At 31.3% G+C, this 22,226-nt stretch overlaps 2 protein-coding genes across 2 annotated transcripts in view; one reads left to right on the forward strand and one right to left on the reverse strand.

Moving 5' to 3' along the window:
• Nucleotides 1–739: 739 nt before the first annotated feature.
• LOC140441705 (uncharacterized) lies at nucleotides 740–10,661 on the reverse strand. The gene is made up of 2 exons (XM_072532587.1): nucleotides 10,092–10,661; nucleotides 740–6,530 (listed from the first exon to the last, which is right to left on the reverse strand). The coding sequence occupies exons 1-2, from the start codon at nucleotides 10,550–10,552 to the stop codon at nucleotides 6,143–6,145; spliced, it is 849 nt and encodes a 282-aa protein (XP_072388688.1). The 5' UTR covers nucleotides 10,553–10,661; the 3' UTR covers nucleotides 740–6,142.
• Nucleotides 10,662–10,880: 219 nt separating this feature from the next.
• Nucleotides 10,881–22,226, forward strand: part of LOC140441703 (ribosomal protein S6 kinase-like 1) — a 75,195-nt gene continuing 63,849 nt past the window's right edge. Inside the window, exons 1-2 of the mRNA XM_072532586.1 lie at nucleotides 10,881–11,413; nucleotides 12,148–12,305. Of these exons, the coding sequence (XP_072388687.1) occupies nucleotides 11,318–11,413; nucleotides 12,148–12,305 (254 nt within the window). The 5' untranslated portion in view covers nucleotides 10,881–11,317. The remainder of the gene's footprint in view (nucleotides 11,414–12,147; nucleotides 12,306–22,226) is intronic.

Genomic DNA, 22,226 nt, shown 5'->3' on the forward strand with positions numbered 1-22,226 from the left:
ACGCTTTATCACAGTTCACGTTTTCATCTCCTATAACCAGCTTTATCTCAAGTCGGATTATTGCTGCTGCAGTTTAATCACTCTCAGTTCCTCTAGAGGTTCGTTATCAGAGTTCCGATTTTTATACCAGATTTTTGATAAAATGTTAGTTTCTCAATTAATACTGTCTTTATGCTTTTTATAATTTGTTTTTCTAAAAAATACAAGCCCACAGATTTTATAAACTACCCTCCGATCAGCCCTCTTTATAAGTGTACAAATTATGTATAAAAAAGTTTATAAAGCTTAAACTCCCAACCTAGATTTATGTCAACCTAAAGAGCAGACAAACCTTAGATCAGTACAAACGACTACTAATTAAGACAATACTTATAACAAAAACAGTAGAGTGCAATAGACCATTGGTCGTAATATTTTGTTAACTACAAGAAAGCGTTTGACTCCGAGGAACAATATATAGCCCATACTTGTTCGTGAGACATAGTCCATACTTAATTCATTATATTTAGTTATTAAGTAAAATAATTTTCCTTATTAGTAATAATTCCTTAGGTGTTTATGATTTTCTTGATCTTGCTTATTCATGTCAGCATTGATAAATATCTCCTACTACTTTTTTACGTATTATTCTAATGTCTTTGTTACTTATGTATGTATTCTCGCGATTATCGGCCAATGAATGCATATAGTAAAAATGTTCAGGCTTAAATTTAAGCTACTTTTATTGTGCAATGGTATCAAGACAATAATATAGACTTATTTAAACTTTAGTATATTACAATTAATTATATTATAAAAGCAGTCGTATACACTCAATAAAAAATAAATTCTCTATTTTAGAAAGACTTAAATTAAAATTATTCTGCAACAAGCACAATTAAAGCTGGTTTAACCAAATCTTCACCAATAGTGTATGGTTCCTTATCTCGAGCAATCAACCAGGCTACTTCAAAGCTAGCCTCTGATGTTGAACGCTGATCAAATGTACCCTAACAAGTTGCTATTCAATCTTTGTCTTTTAACAGATATTTCTAAATTTGCAATGTATTCTCGCGGTTTCGAAGACAGGTGTGAATGCAAATTATCTAAATGTTTCTTCAATTGACTTTTTTGAAAGATTCTGAAGTCAGTACCTTCATACATACAACACACTATGGTTTCATTGTACCATTGTCTTCTATTTGTGTAAAACCGTTAAGGAATTTGTCTTGGTATGTTTTTTTTCTATTTGCTGCCATCTTAAGGGAGACAGAAAATAATAGTTGTAAAATATTGAATTAAATTTTCAAATTGCGGCTTACCTTGATCGATATATCGATGATTAATGATAAAATAGTGGTCTTGTACGCAAATAAATAGTAAAAGTTAGTAACTCGTTAGTAAAGACTCGTCAATGTATTTGTATCTTGACGGCATGGCACGGACTAAGCACAGGTAGCCGGGGCTCGAGGCTAGAGAAGTGAAGATATAAGTAACAGGAACTGTTATTAATAACTGGTTACTGACAAATAACAGTGGCCAATAGTTATCCAGTAAATAAGCTACCAGTTATTTAGTTATTTTTTATATCAAGTCAGTTACGTGACTAAACGATCATGCGATCCGGTATTACTCGCTTCTAATGCTTAATTTCCGCATTTTAACTATCTGAATACTAGTCTACCTCTACCAGAATGTGGCCGTCTAACCGGCTGTGCTTTACTGCGCAAAGATATAACTCGAGAACACTCTAGTGGTGGTGAGTGAGATGGCGTGACCTGCATATGTCGCTACAGGTTCATAAAATAGCAAATTAATAATATATTTTACTCACAAAAGTTTCACTTGTACCCTCGAAAATTTCATTTTTAGCGCATTTATACAGTTGTATAATTGTCGTATTATTGTTTATTTAATATTTAGCTATATCCCTAACTTATGCTCCGCACTTTATTAGATGAAAGAATTCATTATGGTTACCTAAATCTAATCTCAAACATATATGACAAGCCAATAAAATTCTTTAGACTTTTAAATTAACCCAAGCAGGTACATTAAAAATAAACGTGACAGTTACAGAGGTACGTAACATATTTCTGAAAACATTTGATCAATCAGTAAAAGAAGTCTTTAATCAATTTAGGTGTAAACATACATGAATAATATTTATTACAATTACAATACGCCAACAATATTTTGTTAGTATCATATAAACAAACAAAAATTACAAAGTAAGATGTGTCCAAGTAATTGAAAGATCTGTCAATCAGGAAAGTTACAAAATATCTACTGTGAGAATGGAGATATGAACCGAAAATTATAATAAATTGCAAAATTATTGTAAAATTATAGTAAAAATTGTAATTGCAAAATTATACTAAAATAAAGTTTTTACCATATTTATAAATTGCCTATTGTTTTCTTGTCTAATAGAGTCACAAAATATATACTGTGAGAATGAGGATATGAACAGAAAATTATTAATAATATAATACAAAATTATTACTCCAGTCGTGAGAGTAGCAAAAACCACTGAACCTCTAAAAATCATACTAACAACCTGAATTTTGCCGAGCATATTAATTTTGGGTTAAAGGTGTGAAATAAATAAACGTGGCCCGATTTTTGCAATTTTTTATGATTCTCACGAGATCAATAGAATCGGATCACTTTCATTGACTGGTCACTATGAAGTTTCGATTACTAGAGCCTAACCTTTAAAAGCTATAGCATGAAATTTTAGTTTTGAGTTTTGGCAACAAATGTGATGCATTTGAAATATGCTTAAAAAACGCTGGATTTAAACTTTCACACAAGAAACGATATAAAACATTTAGAAACTTTTTTTCAATTACATTAGTACGTTTTTCAAAAGAACAAAACTTCTGCAATAAACTGCATCCAAAACTGTCTTCTTAAATGTATTTCCCGTGACGTGTGATTATTTTAAATGTAAAGCATTAAATTCTGCGTTTTTCATTCATATTTCAAAAGCCTCATATTTGTTACCACAACTCAAAATTGAAATTTCTGTCAGATTTTAAATATTGATATCTAAAAATGGTAATTTTACAACAACTGGTCAATGAAAGTGATCAATTTTATTGATCTCACGTGAATAAAAATCCGTCGTGTTAATTTATTTAACACCTTCATAAAAGCGACAAAAACTGGATACAAAAGCTGCACTCTTTGCCTTTATCAAATATATCGAATTTTTACCATCGAGCTGATTCAAATTCTATTAAAAATTGATTTCGCGCAAGTAACTGACATGCAAAATCGACGGTCACTTCAAGCGTTGTTTCTAAGAGAACGGTTCATTTTATACAAAAAATGCTTTGTTTTTTTTTGTTCAAAAACAAAACAAAAACGTTTTTGTTCAAAATTATCTCAGCTACATTTTTTATTTAAAACAATTTTTTCTACGGTGTACAGATACTTGGTAAATCGATTTTCTTGTGTTTTTACCCCCCTGCGAGGGGGTTTTAGGTGGAAGCTCTGAGGTAAAAGTGGTAAACTTGTTTGCATCTTTTCTGGGGTCCCAAAATTAATACTCTCTGCAAAATTCAACTAGTTTGTATGATTTTTAGGGATCAACTCTCTGACGACTGGACTATATAGTAAAATAAAGTTTTTAAACTATTTATAAATTGTCTAAGGATATAAAAACATGTTACATTTTAGTAAAATATGAATTAAAAATTAATTTGCACATTATTTTTAAAACTAAATAAATAAACAAGTTTTCAGTATTTTGTATAAAAATAAAAACCAATGCATCTACGTTAAAATAAGTTACACTATTTTCCTTCGTTGACAATATTAAACCTTAACAATGATAACAATATGTTGAGCTAATTAAGAACTGTTCACTAATATTTATTAGATACATTATTATAAATTAATTAAATAAAATATTTCATTCATTTTTACAAACGCCCTGAGGATAAGAAAACTTTATGTAAAAAAAATAAAATAAGTTTATTTTGATGTTTCCATTTCCACTTCTGGTGGAAATTTTTTTCTTAAAATAGAAAACATTAATAAACTAAACAAATTTTGTTTTTGGTACTTGGTAAAAAATTCTTCTAATAATTTAATTTTATCTGACTCATTCATATTGACAATTGAGACATATATTATACATTTTAAAGTAGATGAGTTTCCTGGAACAACTTTAGGTGGAAGATATTTCATTCAATTACAAGAAATCAAACCCGTTGGAAAAATCATAGCATGTGATTTTTCTTTAAAAAGACAACCACATGCAATGATGACAGTAAAGTTCTCCTGTTAGTGATCCTATAGCAAATCACGACGAAAACAATCTCATGATACTATCCCGATATGGTAAGTGTTTGGTCTTACATTTATTTTACTCTCAATATTATTAGCAAACTATGATTTTGTGTGCTATTTTCTTTCTATTGATTTCTTCTTTTAGTGTTACTGCATGCTACCGAGGAATTTGCGACGCAATTGGTTTCATTTAATATGATTAAAGCCGATTCTTTGATTTTTTTGTTTTTACCATCTGCTTCTTTCAGGATTATACATGCAATGCATTGAACTCTATGTTCATTTTCCCAGGCGTGTTTACATATTTAAGATTTATCAAGGTCTGCCTAAGTATAGCATTGCTCCCAGTCGTCCCTGAAATAGTAGAAAAGGCCATAGCTTTGTGAACCACTAGTTTTTTTTTTTTCGAAAGTGACAATTATTTCTCATGATCTCAGTTTGGTTTCAGGAAGGACAGAACCACAACTCTGGGCATTCTTGACCTAGTGTCCCGCATCTACAATCCTTTCATAGCATGCAATTAAGCACTATTGTGTTTTGTAATTTGAGTAAGACGTTCGATTGTGTGGATAATGTGGATAATGAAAAATTACAGAGGTACAACTTTGTCCACAGAGTGTCAAGTGGATGAAATTATACCTCGAGAACAGGGTACAGTCTGTGAGGGAGTCCATGGTCTCCTTCGCAGTAGACACATTTGTAAGTTTCTTAGGGGTTGCAGACTAGGTCTGCATAGTCGACCACTAAAGAGTGGTTTTGTGACAAAAGGCTCCTCCTTAATGAAGCAAACACCAACAGACAACAGATGTGACAAGTGTTAAGTTCCCTTGTATACACCTGGACATGACCTACAAAGAACATAGATGTGCTCAGAAATCTAGCACCAAGAGTTTCCCACGAGGTATTACGAACAGCTTATTATGCCATTTTTTACTGTCATATGACAAATGCAATCTTGGTTTGGGACATGGCCGTCTTTATTGTGAACAGGTCAGAACATTGAATTAAGGCCTTTATTGATCTGTATGTGTTTGTTTACATATGCATTCTGTTGACAACACATTTGACTTTATAGGTTCATTTGACTCTTTTTACTTATGTAATATTTATGTAACATAACGATCTATATTCACTAGTCTGTTAATAAACTATTTATAAACATTTTTTTATACATATACTCCATAGATTAGTATAACACCATATGCAGCCTGTATATACTAAATGATTCTCTGGAAGCTCCTTATTCATTTTTGGAACTAGTTTGGTTTAAAAAAATATACAGTTTAGCTTAATAGGTCCTTGTCACTACCATTAACATCCTTCTGATAAATAGTTTCATTTTATTCACTTTATTATTCTGTTACAAATATACTATTAAACAAATTAAATATTATGTGTCTCTGTTTAGTTATCAAATGGATTTTAGAAGTGATTTTTTTAAATTTCAATGGATGCATGTTTCCAATTTAGCTATTTTTTCATTACTAACACAATTCTAAACAATATTGTTAATCTCATGGCAACATAATATGATAGTGGAACAATAAATAATTTATGTTGGTTCTTTTTGCAAATGGATGCTTAATATGATCAGACAGGCAGACTAATACTGCTAATTGTCATATAATATAAAACGAGAATATTATTCTGTTAAAAGAAAAAACTATATGAAGTAACCATCAAATATGTTACAATGTAAAGGTTACCTGAAGGATTTTTTGGTTCTATCCACAAGACTTTTCATGTTTTTATATCCAAAAATTATATCTAGTAAATAATTAACAACAGCCATGGCTGACTATCGGAAGACACAATAAATATAACCTAGACTCATACACACTTATGATTTTTCTCCAATTACCTACCAAAATTCACTAACTGATTTTTTATTTATAAAACAGTCTTTAAAGCCCTTAACTAAGTCTTTATACTTATACCAGGTTAGATTCTCTAATTGTTCTTTATCAGAATGAACTTTATTAAATAAATTTATACTATTACTAGAATCTTCAAAAACTGCTAAATTCTTACAACAATTTTCATCTGGTTGTACATCTGAATATAAAGATATTTGAATATGTTTTGTTCTGGAAGAAAAACTAAGGGGTGCTGTTGGTAAGAAAGAAGTTGAATATTTTTCTGTATCTCCATCTGACTCTTTATCATCCTTTATTAAATATATGTAAATATTTGTACATGATATGGATGCATCAATTTTATCCAGCCAGTCTTGGGAAAGAAATATGTTTCTATAGAAAAAAAAAATAGATTGTGATATAGTGCCTACATATATTTTAAATTAATTATATAGAATATATTCATATTAATCAAATTATATTTAAGGCAATTACAATAAGAGGTATGCAATTTTATTCAAAGATCTACAGAAGTTTCAATTTTCACTTTCAAGAGCCTGGTCTGGACTCTTGTAAGATCCATTCTGATACACTGTTTTGAGGATCCTTGACATTTTACTTCCTAATACTCCTAATACAGTCTTCTTCTTCTTCAAGTGCCATCTCCGCGGCGGAGGTCGGCAATCATCATAGCTATTCGAACTTTTGAGACGGCTGCTCTGAAAAGTTCATTTGATGTACATCCGTACCACTCTCTCAGGTTGCGCAGCCATGACATTCTACGCCTACCTATGCTTCTCTTTCCTTGGATCTTTCCCTGCATGATCAGTTGGAGCAAGGTGTATTTCTCTCCACATGTAATATGTCCGAGATATTCCAATTTTTTTGTTTTTATTGAATTTAAAATTTCCATTTCTTTGTTCATTCTTCTCAGAACCTCTTTGTTTGTGACGTGTTCTGTCCATGATATTTTCAGAATTCTTCTGTACACCCACAGCTCAAATGATTCCAGTTTTTTCATTGATGTAGCATTCAAGGTCCAGGATTCCATTCCATAAAAATAAGGTCGAAAAAACATAGCACCTCGCCAACCTAACTCTTAGTTCCAGTTTTAAATCCCTGGTACATAGAACTCTTCTCATTTTGTTGAAATTTGCTCTAGTACAGTAGAACCCTAATACAGTAGAACCTCTATAAGTCAAATTTCAAGGAATACACCAAAAAATTTGAGCTATATCATTTTTGACTCATGGAGGATTTCAACTTAAGGAGGATTAACACAAATTTAGATTTGACATAAAGAGGCTGAGAGTCATTCTTACTAATTTTGAATTTAAGGGTTTAAACAAATAAAAATTCAAATTATAGAGCTACCAAACATTTTTATTTATTATAAATCAACATTATTTCAAAAGATCCTTAAAATATAAAAATATGGCATTAAAAAAAGTCAGTAATTTTTTTTTACTTTAGGGAATTCCGTTGTTCCCTACCTATAGCATTTTATAAGGTATACAGAGTAGGAAATTATCATTCTTCAGAGTAGTTGATTTGCTCCATAAAATTCTGTAAAGTATTCAATGCTATTTTTGCCTCTTTGAAGGAAACCCATGGAGTGCATGTCATATTATTCATGTCTTCTATGTTATCTTAATCATTGGTATCTGTTTTATGCACTAATGAATTGATAATTTTGTCATTAGATAATCTCCTAGCAGTCATAACTCCATCATTGCACATAACAAAGTCCTCAAAGGATATTTTTCATTTAGATACCACTTTATTCCATTCTACAGGAGGTGAAATTAAAACATCTTCGGATTCAGCTTCTTCTGCTGACGACACTTACGATGGAAAACCACAGCATACATAACAGATTGTTATTGTAGTCATAGTTACATTGTTCCAAGCTTATCGGCCATTCTCAGGGCTTGTAATACATCTACAGTAGAATTCTTTTTTCTTCCATATTATTCAACACTTTCCTGACAAGTTCTTATCAATATAATGATTTGAAGTTTTTAATGATAACTTGATCCATGGGCTGTAATTTTGATGTGGTATTTATTGGCAAGAAAATTTTGGATTTTAACTGATTTCATTTGTGGGTTACCATTATCGGCTATACAATTATCAATGAATAACAAGATTGTTCTTTTTACTTTGGCCATTTTCTTATTAACATTTATGAGCTAGTTTTTAAAAATTGCAGAAGTCATCCATGCTTTTGTATTTGCTTCATATTTTAAAAGCAGTGATTGACATCTTGAAAAACAATAATGTTTTTTAGATTTACCGATCACTAATGGCGAGTTTTTCTGTATCCAATATGATTGTTGCTAGCAGAATAATCAGAAGTTTCTTGCTGTGCTTCCCACCATGAAAACCACAAAACTGTCCTGTTTTGTCAGCATCAATATAGCAAGATATAATCAGGTTTGTAACCATGTAACAAGTCTTGCAATTCACTTTTCCATTTGTTACAGGTATCAATTTAAGGTTTCAATAGTGTTGAAACATATGCACTTTCCTCACAAACTTTTATAAAAACAAGTTCATGCTATCTTTTGAACTTCCCTAACCATCCATTAATGTTCCTGAAATTAGCCACTCCCAATGAATTAGAGGATTTTTTGGCTTTTTCTTGTAACAGTGGTCTACTAACACTGATAATTTGCCTCCTGACACCTGTCATCTTTACAGGACAAATTTTGATCAGTTTGAATTTTTTTCCTGATATCTAATTAATTTTTTATTATTGTTGACAGATGACTCATTGGTAGGCCAAATTATTCAGCAACATCTTTCTTGTTTTGGCAGCTCTTTACAGCTTCAAGCACTTTTAACTTTTTAGCTAGACTTAAATTTTTAAGGTTACGTTTCCCATCATGTTTTAACAATTTTATTTGTAAGCTGTTGTAGAGATTGATGTGTACTGCGGTAGAACTAAACTACTTCTGACAATTTTTCAATCAACAGCAAATGACTTGCTTCAAGTTCAAATTAAATCAAAAGCAAGCAAGCATGTGTTAACTGGGTCATAAATTCCTTAGATGGGAATCCTATTTATTGTATACTCCCAAATTGTTTTCTAATAGACAATGGTGTATTTTTATTTTCAGCAAATTCTTTGTAAATTCTTCAAAGGCGGTAACATTAATTTTTTTTCAGCTATAGTTGTAATAAAAAGAATAGAGTTGCAAAGTTTGTAAAATAAAACATTGCTATGTTCAAGATATAGAGGCCCAATTTAACTTTTGGGGTTAAATAGAGGGAAAATATGTATCAAAATTGATTGCAGGGACTCCCTGATTGATTTGACTACTAGAAGATTGAGATTTCAAGTAATGGAGGTTTTGGGACTTGAGGGAAGGGATTTTTGGAGGATTTTTTGTTATCAAGGTTCAACTTACAAGAGGTTCTACTGTATTAAATATAAAATATATTCTATAGTGTTGAAACTTTACGTTTTATGTGATTATCTGATGCTTTGAATAATGCTGCTCTCTAATTATAGAAGCTAGTAAAAAAATATATTTATAGAGTCAATAGCAACAAATTGAAATACATCATATGATGTGCACTCATGCCCCACCTCCCTCCTGCTATATACCATCATAATACCCAAGCCCCCCTCTTCTCTATCAAGTAGTTTATGGATGTTCCCTTATATTTCATTTCTCTATAAGCAATTATACCAATTCCATTCCTAATGTTACTTTTCCCTACATTTCACAATTTGTATCCTTCACCTAGTTCTTACACCCTTTACCCATTACATCTGGTCTCTTGAATACAAGCAATACTCTCCTTATTTTAAGTGCATCTACCAACTAAATATCTTACCTTAAGACTTTCAGGTAAGAGTATGGAGTTGGTAGATGCCCTTAAAAGAAGGAGGGTATTTAAAAATTGTATTGTTTAGCATTTTGTATATGAATAAAACATACTAACCTCAAGATCTTTTGTTGATATTTGTTTAATTGATTTATATGATTCCTTTCATTATGTCCCTCAATTAGAGAAGATACAGAAATAGTGAACACTTCACTTGGCGTCACTGGTGTCGTACCCAGTACAAATAATACCTTTTTAAGACTTTTATTAAAATGAATAAATTCATCTTTAATATCAGTCATCACTGCTTCTAGAACATCAAAAGCTTTAGAGACAGACCTGAAATGATGTTCTGCCTTAAAATTAGTTCTTCCATTTATTTCGATATCGGACTTTTCTCGTTTCTTTGTCACTATGTTTTTCATCCAGTTATAGGGATAAGGAATTTGGCACTTTTGGTAAAGAACCCCTTTTAGTACTTCATTGACTATGGATGCACATGCAAATGGTGTTAAAACTATATCTGTAACATTTACGTTTATATTAGATACATCGTCAATACGACTTTCTGTCTTCATTTTAAAAATAATTTAATCTGATTTGTATATTATTGGTTTAAAATTTTAAATTAAATTTTCTGTTAACTGATTAAATAAAGTTTAGGTTAATTCAAATGTCAAAAAAGTCATAGTTTTAGGCAATTTTTAGGTCTGTTTATACTTTTGTGTTTCTATAAGGTAAGTTTAGGAAGTTTTTAGAACAACTTTAAATTCATCTGTAAATATCGGTAAATACACAAATATATTGTATTCATTACTTTAAATTCTTCAGTTTAGAAATGTTTTATTCAATAATCACTACTTTTACGATTTTCACACTATCTGCTCCTCCTTTTTTGTGTATGTTCACAGAATAAATATCAATTGTTTATTATTCTGTGATACATGTCATAATTAAATTCTTCACTTATTTTTTGATGCCTAAATCACAAATAAATAACAAACCTAAATCACAGAATAAGAAACAAAACAATTGTTTCTTATTCTGTGCCTAAATATCAAAGACCTAACTATTAAAAAAGTTGCTTAAATTCTGTGGTTATTATATTAATTACAAATTTAAATTATGTAAATTTAAAAAAAGATCTAAGCTATAATAATTCTAAAAAAATAAAAAACAGTTCTAAAATTGTTATAAAAAGGTAAAACATTTTTTTCTAAAAAATAGCTTGCTTCTGTCATTGGTCATCCTAAATGTCATCATCAGCTGTGGAAGGTGTATTTTTGAAGTTGTTATTAAACTATATTATTTTAATATTTAAATAACCAAAAAATTGTTCAATTATGGTATCTGTTCATGATAAATGGATAAGAATTTTTGATGTACCAGATGTTCGAAAACACAAGAAGGGTTTTACAATTTACAAAGTGGTTTCTATGGTAACTATAAACCTTTTGAGTTATAACTGATTAAACTGTCAGACACAGTAAAGCTCTAGGTGAAATGTTTACACATTAAATATGTAAATACTTTGTAACAATAATATGGTAAAAAACATATAAAAAGAAAGGTAATAAACACTAAAAATTGGGCTGAAACAAAATAATAGTTAGTTTCTTAGTTTAATAAACAAACACATTGATTCTTGTTATAATTCACTGATATACATTTCAGGTGTGTAGAGGTCCTGCCCTCTTGCTACAATAGTACCATAATCAATTTAAACAGTTACATTTAAAGTCAATTACAAGAAATTATCATTAACTTTCTTAATTACATTCAAAAACAGAATTTCATTATAATAATTACATGAGTTGCAATAGATATGGGCATAGTTTTAATACACTTGCTATAACTTGTATACATTTCCAACAGCACTTTTCTTGGGGATACCCAACTACTCCTTGTGTCTTCACAAACAAATGATGAATTACATTTTAACTTAACCAAAAGATATGCATTAACATTTCTAAATATTTTTTGGACTTCTGCAGCTCTTGTACATTTTTATACTTAAGTAATCATGAGGTATATGCATCTTATGGATCCTGCCAACTTTATTTTATACATTTTTTTTATTTCACTTACTTAAATAAAATACATTTTGCTGTGTATGATACCAGGACACATGATATAGTAGCACAGTAACAGTAATTTAAGAATACTTTTTCAGTTATATCCAGAGAACTGTCCAGATGCTGTGACAAGGGTTATTGTTTGGAAGAGATTTAATGACTTTAGGAAACTACATAAAGAATTAAAATCCTTGTATAAAAAGTTGACCAAAAACAAGGATTTTCCAAGTCTATCTGCTAAAACTGTATTAAAAAGGTGAGTTACACATTTTTGTTATTTATTTATATAAGTATTAGCTCTTTAAATATCAATTGTGTCAGCTTGGCTGCAAGTATAGTAAGTATTAATTTTATAATTGGGATATATATATATATATATATATATATATATATATATATATATATATATAATATATATTAAACCTAGAGCTAAGATTTATGCTAATACAGTTCTCTTAGCTCTAGGTTTAATTGTACTAACCCCAGAAACCTTTCGGAACATTTATATATATATATATATATATATATATATATATATATATATATATATATATATATATATATATATATATATATATATATTAAATGATCTAAATTGTCAAATCTAGTCATTTTCCAGTCTGCTGTTGAAGAAGTCGAAGAAGCACTTCTATTCATCATAAGATCCCTTTTTTAATTACCTAATTATCAAAGGATACATTTTATGATGATTCAAGATGAATAGGAGTAACGAAATATTAATTTTACTTTCTATTGATATACCTAGAACACTTAAAAATAAATTAAACTAAAATTAAACTAAATTATAAACAATGTTACTTAAATATACTTTTTTATATGGTGAATTATATTGAATGTAATACCACATAAGAATTACCACAACTGATAATTTTATATTTATTTTTAAAGTCTGTCTTACATGTTTTACATAAACTATTATTGACCTTTTGACATGACAACGTCTTAAATTAGGTTGTGGCTCGGAGTCACTCATGAAAAAGTGTAACGCCCGCTCACGTCTGTTACGATGAGTCATCGAACGAGAGAGAGGCCCGCCGGACCGGCGAATGCTTTGCGTCTCTCTCCCACTCAAACATGATCGGTCCGCTGCGCGCGCAGCACTAGAGAATTAGGCGCGTTGCTAGAAGTGCTATAATTCCATAAGAGAAATCATGACGCAGTCGACGCACTTGCATAAATGGAAGGCGCGGTGAGACCAAACGTTCACTGATAGGATCCAGAGGCGGTAGACCTGGATGCGCGGTGCAATTCTTATTTTCATTCAATTCCTTGTTCCTATTGTGCAATTTAATAATATTCATATCAATAAATATTCTACCGAGAAAAAGACGTTGTCACGTAAAATCTTCGCCCGTAAAACCGACTTTACAGGCAACCGATTTTTTTTTTAATGTCTGGATAAATAATCAGTGTGTGACTGAAACTTAAAATGTAATATTAAGTACTACTTTTTGCAGCAACATAATTAATTAGTTTAATGAAAACAAAAAATATATCAAAACAGTTCCAATAGTAGTAACTTGGCAAAAAATCGACTAATGAAACAAGTTTTGACAGCATCAAGTAGATAAGGGATTTTCTGAACAAAAGGGTATATATTAATATATTAACTTCTGTTAACTTTCTATTAAACTGTTGATTTAAGTTGGAATACTGTTTACTCATATGCATGACTTGTATTATTGTTTATGACTTACAGTTTCCTCCCTAAAATATTTATAAAGTCTGGCCATTTGAATTGTTTCATTATGGCAGAGTATAGTGACGTCATATATATATATATATATAGTTACTAAGTGGTTAACATCTTCCTTTTCTTCATGAAAGGGGAGCTCTTCACTGTCAACTTTGAGGACTCCGTTTTTAACATCTAGTAGAGCCCAAGTTTTTTTAAGCGGTACATCCCCAATATAAACTGATTGGAGATTTCAGCAATTGATGTTTTGTGGTTAACTGTTGTTTGTCCACTACATACCAGCATATTAGCTTCACCAAATATTTTAATTATATAGTGTATAAGAACAGTCATGTACTAACCACAGTTGTTCACATATATTAAGTGAAACCTCTTCTAATAATATGGGTAACTGATTCACAATAATATCTCACCATTTAAGTTATCTTTAAAAAAATATGGTCCTACTACCTATGTAGCGACTCTCTTGTTTAACTGTGTGCCACTACATGGTATTGATTACTTGTTGAATAGTAGTGAAAGTTATGCCAATTAATTGAACCATTTTTATGAAATATATGTAGCTTCATCTTCATATCCATATAGAATGAAAAAGCCACTGGTCCAGACAATATCAATGTCGAAATAGTTAAATTAATTGCAGACAACTAAAGTAAAAGCCTTGACTGGATAACAGCTATATTCAATAAGATATATAACACAGGTAAAATACCATCAGACTGACTAAAATCAACATTCATAACATTACCAAAAAAATCCATTGCCTCACACTGTGATGACTATTAAATATTAAGTATGATATCTCATGTCCTTAAAACTTTTCTTACAATCATTCATACACGAATTCACAAGAAGTGCGAGTTTCAGATGAGTGACACTCAATTAGGATTTCAAAATGGATTGGGAACACGAGAAGCTCTTTTTGCAGTAAATGTGTTAACACAACGATGCATAGACATGAATGTAGATGTATATCATGTTTTATTGATTATCGAAAAGCATTTGACTATCAAAAGATGATCGGAATTCTGGGAACAACTGGAATTGACGAACAAGACTTGCGAGTTATCTCAGAACTATATTTGCACCAAACGGAAGAATTGAAATAGAGCACACAACATCCGAAGATACATGAATCCGACGAGAAGTTATACAACATTTATACAACAGTTATACAACATATATTCCGGGTTATACAACAAGGTTGCGTCTTATCACCGCTATTATTTAATCTGTACTCGAAATGTATACCGGGTGGTGAATCGTCAAACGGGCCATGTGAAACTCAATAGGAAATTCTAAATTGTTGAATTCCTGCTTCCTTAATTATTTTACATCAAAAGTCATCAGAAACTATTTGTAGAGGACTGAAATCTGTATTAAAAACAAATCTTAAGATTGTTCTACAAATTAAGCGTAATCCAAAACTTTTGCAAAAAATATAATACATTTTTCAAGTCACCCCTTAAAGTGAGGTCATATGTGGTGCATGAATGTGTACGTCATGTTGCGTTTGGTCATATTGATGTTTCTGTTATTATTTGAATTGTAAATATTTTTATTTTATTATTAAATTATAAACAGCAAATTTTCACAAATGGCACACTTTGTAAGCAATAAATTATATTGTTTACAAAGCAATAATGTTGATGAAATATACTCAGTTCACGAAAAATCGCAATAATATTGTATTCAGGCAATAGTGCGAGCACTGCCAGATCTTTATTTAACATAATATATTATAATACACTTCAATTCAATTCCAAGTTATACAACAATTCAAAGAATTTCAATATACATAGTTTTATTGTGATCCTTCCTAAAAATAATTTATGATAATCTCTAAACATAAAACTATAACAAATGTTAACAAATGTCTAACATTAGCCAGAACGCGTGGCGTTATTTTTGCACACTCTTCAGTAATTCGCATTTTTAATGCTTCAGTATTTGTAAATTTTTGGTCAGAATAGATTTTTGATTTTAGATGCCCCCAGATAAAATAATCGTTTGGAGCTAGACCTTCCGATCTCGGGGGTCACTTAGTATTACAGTCTGGTCCAATCAAACAATTATTAAAGCTGTTTTTAAGGAATTTCTTAACCTCCCAGTTATTGTGCGTAGGGCATCCATCCATTTGAAACCAAATTTCTTCTTTATCTGGAGCTATTTCTGTAAGTCTGGGTAAAATCTCTTCTTGTAGCAAGTCTAAAAACTTCTTTGAATTTAAATTTTCCTCATAGGCTCAAATGGTCCAAAAATATTGTGTCTAAATATTCCTACATTTATTTTTCGACGATATTATGTATGGCTTTCAATAATATCCTCAGGCTTTCTTGTCGACCAAATCCTATAATTTTGAACATTTGTTTCAATATTTAATGTAAATGTACATTCATCACTAAACAAAATGTTTTTTTTAATTGCCTGTCTGTATTAGCCCTCTCTAAAATTTCATAACAAAATTCCGCTCGTCGCTCAGCATCTTCTCTTAGTTCTTGATGACATTGAAATTTATATGAACGGAATTTATTCCTTTTCAAAATGTTTAAGGCCGTGAAATTATGAATATTAAACTGGTCTGATTTTCTACAACTGCTGTTAATACATTTATGTCATTTTGATTTTCTAAATTTCTTGGTACCTCAGCAATATTGTTTGTACAGGTACAATTAGAAATCACGGTCCCAGTATTTTCAAAATTTTGTAAAATGCTTTGAATTGTTGAATGAATTGGAATTGGTCTATTGGTCTATTTTATGCTAAATAAAGATCTGACAATTCCCGCACTATTGCCCGAATAAAACATTATTATTATTACTACTTAAATATTCTACTTTAATATATACATATTGTAATAAATTACAAAATAAAAATTTTGGCAATTCAAATATTGCCAAATATCAGAAACATCAATATGACCACACGCAACACGTCATACACATTCTTGCAACGTGTGTGGCCTGACTTTAAGAGGTGGCCTGAAAAATGTATTATATTCTTGCAAAATTTTGGAATACGTTTAATCCGTAGAAAAATTTTAACATTTGTTTTCGATACATATTTCAGTCCCCTACATATAGTTTTGGTTGACTTTTGGTGTAAAATAATTAGGGAAGCAGAAATTCAATAATTTAGAATTTCTCATTGAGTATCGTATGGTCCGTTTGACGATACACCATCCTGTATATGTTCAGAAAATAGACAACATCAGGTACGCTGTCCATACCGCCCTAATAGCAAGCAACGCACAAGAACTACAAAATATAATAAATGCGATAGTTCATCATATCGAAATGTTCAGTTTACATCTAAATGTTTCCAAAACTAAAATGCACTTTTATTGCATTCCCCAATAGCCAGATCGTCGGCCCCCAATTCGTCCCCGAGCAGGTCATCATCATATAACGGGGGTCCTACGGCGATTGCCGCTTCCCGCATTTCAGCCTCCATCCATTTTCCTATCTCTCCAATCTCCCTCTTCTAAGCCTCTAGATTGCATTGTTTTTGTAATTTCTCTTCTCCAGGAATTTGGTGGTCTTCCCCTTTTCCTTCTTTCTGGCGGAACATACATTAAGGCTTTCTTTGGCCACCGCTCCTCCTCCATTCTCATCACGTGACCATACCATTGTAATTGCCTTCCTTGTATTCTATCTGAAAGAGTATCTCTAATTCCTGTACGATTTCGTATTTCCTCATTCCTGATTCTTTCCATTCTCGATACTCGACATGACCTAAGATAATCCATTTCCACAACGTCTACTTTATCTCGTTCATTCTTTGTCATCGTCCAACATTCAGCACCATATGTGGTAATTGGTTCTACAATTGCTCTGTATACGCGAAGTTTGGTATGCATCTTTATTTTATTAGACCACAGTAATGAATTCAGTATTCGGATGCATTTTTTCCCTTGGGTTATTCGGTTTTGTACATCTATCTTAACTCTGCCATCTGCTGATATGATGCTTCCTAGATATTTATACTGGTTGCAGCCTTTTATAACTGCGTCTTCAAGCCTCAGATCTGTGGTATTTCCTCCAATTTTTAAATATTCTGTTTTGCTTATGTTTACAGTAAGCCCCCATTTGGCATATTCCTCAAATAATTTTCGATTCATATAATTTATATCTTCCTCATCGGTTGCAACCACCCCCCGATCATCTGAAAATAACAATGTATACAGAGTTTCTTGTCCCACTTCGATGCCCATAAATCTACATTTATTTCTCCAATTTTTCAATGCTTCTTGGACGTATATTTTAAAGAGTGTCGGTGACAAACAGCATCCTTCATTTAGGCCTTTAGTGACTTTAGTGACAAAATTCATTTGAGGTTCTGGTTCCAATTTTTACACAACTAACTGCATTTTCGTACAATTTATATATCGCTCGGATATATAAATTGTACGAATCCAATCCGGACCTTTCGAGGACCTCAAACATTTTCTTTAACGGGACACTATCATATGCTTTCTCAAGGTCTATAAATACCAAATGGGTCTCTCTACTTCTTTCGACACGCTTTTCAATTATTTGTCGTAGGATAAATATATTATCAAGGCAGGATCTCCCGGTACGAAAGCCGCTTTGTTCTTCAATATCTTGTATCTGTCTTTCAACCCTCTTCTTTAATATTCTGCCGTACAACCGGCCCACAGAGCTCGTCACACTAATACCTCTATAATTGGAACAGTCTCTTTTATTCCCTCTCTTATATATGGAGCTTATATAAGATTTATTCCAATCTTTAGGAATTTCCTGATCTCCACACATACATTTATTGAAAAGGTCTACTATTAATAATAGTAGACCCTTACTAATTGCCCGAGCAGGTACTAGAAGATAATCCTGGCCTTAATTTCTACCGATGCGAATTACGGTACTTTAATGACACTATTCAACTGGTCCCCGAGCAGGGGATTATAATTTCTGGAACAACCAACTTTAGTTTAAGAAAGTTTAAATTTATTTTTACTTTCATTTTGTAATAACTACTTTCAAGCAAAACATTATGGAATGCTCTAAAAGTTTTAGTGGACGTGGAAAACTTGTTTAATAGTGGAATCTCAAAAATTTACAAGACATAAAGACGTTAAAAAGTGGTGAATTGTGTTGGAGATGTGCGATTCGCTCCTGTAAAGCTAAAATTTATACTGTGGGTGCCGAAAACTTGATTATACACAGTGAACTAGAACATATTCATGAAAAAAATAATTGAAAAAACTAAATAGTCAGGTAGTGAGTGTTGGTGTAAAGGTACTTAAATCAACCGATGACATTTGTGAGAAGTCTTGCAAGGTAATACATTCTGTTTGAAGAGAAAATCCTGCCCAGTTAAGTACTTTAACAGTCAAAGACATTCCCCTATTTGTAACACTTTTTGTAAGAACTAGTGTTGCCCAAAATCGGTCTTGGTCTTGCAGTCTTGGTCTTGTTCTTGCGTTTTTGTAAGACCAAGACCAAGACCGCCTAATTTTAGCAAGACCAAGACCAAGACTGACCGTGCAAAAGCAAGAACAAGACTAAGCCTGCGAGAATCTTGCGTCTTGCAGTTAGGACTGAGTGTGGTTTTAGCGACTATAGTAGTTCGGCTATGTGCTTAAAGACTCTATGAGATGCAAAAAAATATGTAATAAAATTTGAAAAATGTATGCGAATTACAAACAATACCATAAACATACATACCGAATTAAAATATTCATTAAAAAAACACATTTGACACGTGCTCAGAGGTCATAATTACAATGTAAAAATAAAATATTTTGTACATTTTCCAGCAGACTTCTTTGCTCTAAAATTAATTGTCCATATTTTGAGAATAGCCGCTCTCTAATCATAAAAATAATCTTCTTGCATTGCGACGCCGACAATAATATCGTATCGATATTTTTTAAAATATGTCACCCTAGCTAAAAAAATATAATTATTACGAACAACCACTTAATAATTCAATTTTTTTCCCATTATAATTTAGTCAGGAGTAATCTAAATAAACAAATCTTATCGGCCTAAGGCTATAAATTGTTTCTGCTGAGTGTGCGATGAGATCATTCGGTTAAAGAAAATTTGCTGAAACAGTCAAAAGTAACGAGAGTTATTAGATAAAAGATATTAGTAAGTAACGTTTGTTATTAGATACTTAGAGTATTGGATAGTAACGAACTTAAATTATAATAGTATAATAGTTACTTTTTCGACATCACTTAACTTCATTCCCAATTGAGCTTTCCTTTGAGTCTAATTATGTAATAATTGTTTTTCATCTAATCCTTGTTGTTCCCGGAGTGACAAGTTTACAATCTGACATGAGGGACAAAGATTCAAATAGTTCTAGTCGGAGTAATGAGCGTTGGAGTTATAGATCTAAAAGCCCTAAAAGCAAATTTGAAGAGTTTTTCGAAATAATTTATGCATCCCAAATTGCTTTGTGTAAATTGTGCCTACATAGGAAGGTTGAAATGAAAATGAACACCAGAAACACGTCAGGTTTAAGGAAGCATCTAATATCTTTTCACATAAAGGAATTACAAATATTTGTTCCTGAAAAACCAAAATTCGGTGGAAATATTACAAGCTTTTTAATAACCGCTAGAAAAAGTGGAGATGTAAAAAATCTACTTATTACTTTATTACCAATTACATATATTATCTACCTACTACTTTAGTTTGGTAAATTAATGTATTTATTAAGTAGGTATCTCCTTAATTTAAAACAACTTCTTTTGATTATCATTGCTTTTTTATCTATTGTTTATTTTTTCTTTATTCTTTATTTTTTATTTAACTATTAGAAAGTTAGTTTTTTATATAAAAGTAGAAATAAGATTGGTAAAAACATTTATTTTGCTTTACTAAGTGGATTATAGTTTTTTATCTGATCACCTAAAAAATCTGTGCCCTTGATACATGTATGTGGATTTTTTGCCCATAATGTCCATCAATTCCTTTCTAGGCAGATAATATTCTTTAAAGTACAGGCATGCTGATGTCATTAATTTGTTTTTTTTTGTGTTTTAACCACGTTTTAGCACATGTAAGCATAGTAAATGCAAACGTTTATTAAGAAACAGATTGACTTCCGTGGGGCATGGTAGATAGATGAGCTAGTTAGAGCATAGGCACAGATCGCTTAGATCGTGGCTTCAAACCCCAACCGATTTCAGTTGTTTAGACATTTATTAATTTGGTTGGTCTTTATTATTCTTCTTCTTCTTAATGTGCCGAGCTCGATTGTCGAGCGTTGGCTATCAAATTGGCTATAGTAATTTTGTTGACGGCAGCTCGGAAAAGAGATGCAGAGGATCTGTTAAACCAATCTCTCAGGTTTATAAGCCATGACGTTTTTCTTCGACCTTTATTATGGCTTTATTATGGCTATGTTAATTCAAGCTTAAAATGTACTTACTCTGTTACGTTGTTCTAAGATCTAAAGCAACGTTTAATAAATAGCAATAGGCTAATGGGTAACTGCAAGACTTGCAAGACTCTTGCTGCAAGACCAAGACCAAGACCGGAAGTGCAATACCAAGACCAAGACCAGGTGCATTGCCGCAAGACCAAGACCAAGACTGTCTAAGTCTCGTCTTGTTCTTGCATTTGGGCAACACTAGTAAGAACAGAAGAAAAACTCTACCGGTTTTACCAAAACGTATATTTACAAAAGTATCAAATTATGTATCCATGGTACATTTAGCTACTGTCCATATCCAGAATATGGTCCAGAATTATATTTCCGAAGATGCCGTATTTCCGCCTTGTTTATGGACTGAACTCAGCGATAGTATTGAAAGGAGCACAAATGCATGTGAATCTTTCCATGCTAAATTGAATGCCAAGTTATTTGTAATTCAAGAAAATTCAAGAATACGTGACCCAACTGTGCGAAGACGTAAGCAATGTATAGTTAAAAAAATAGACGAATATAAAAACGGATCTATTTCAAGATTTGATTTTGCAAAATGTATAGCATATTTTTATAAATAGTAAAATACTCGTATGTAAACTATTAGTATAGTTAATATTTTTTATATACTATTGAGTATTTTTATTTTCTACAGTCCATTTAATTTACCTACCGTTGCACGTCATTATCATTGACAAAGATCGAAGTTGACATAGTTTCCAAAGTATAAAAAAATCCTGTATCCATTTTAAATCAAATAGGTCACATATTGCAAAAGTGGATTATACAACAAAACAAATTAATATTTAATGTAAATAAATAAAAACAAAACAAGAGTTAAAAAATAATCTTGTTAAAAACAATTTGAGCAGCTTGTATGCGTCGTATAAAGATGTAAAATGGAATACTTAAACAAAAACAACACTTTTTTCATTACTTGTTTACTTTGAAATGTGTTGTTACAACTAAATTTTCAAATGCACTTAATACACTTTATGATATCTAACGAAAAGTATACTTACTTCCTTCATACATACTGTAAATTGTATTACGAAT

The sequence above is a fragment of the Diabrotica undecimpunctata genome, chromosome 5 (genome assembly GCF_040954645.1).
Source record: "Diabrotica undecimpunctata isolate CICGRU chromosome 5, icDiaUnde3, whole genome shotgun sequence".
NCBI lineage: Eukaryota > Metazoa > Arthropoda > Insecta > Coleoptera > Chrysomelidae > Diabrotica > Diabrotica undecimpunctata.

Excerpts from the sequence above, each read along its gene's own strand:
- LOC140441705 (XM_072532587.1), bottom strand. The coding sequence starts at position 10,552 with ATGAAGACAGAAAGTCGTATTGACGATGTATCTAATATAAACGTAAAT. Across the intron at positions 6,531-10,091 it reads TATCAACAAAAGATCTTGAG|AAACATATTTCTTTCCCAAG; the intron begins GTTAGTATGTTT and ends TTTTTTCTATAG.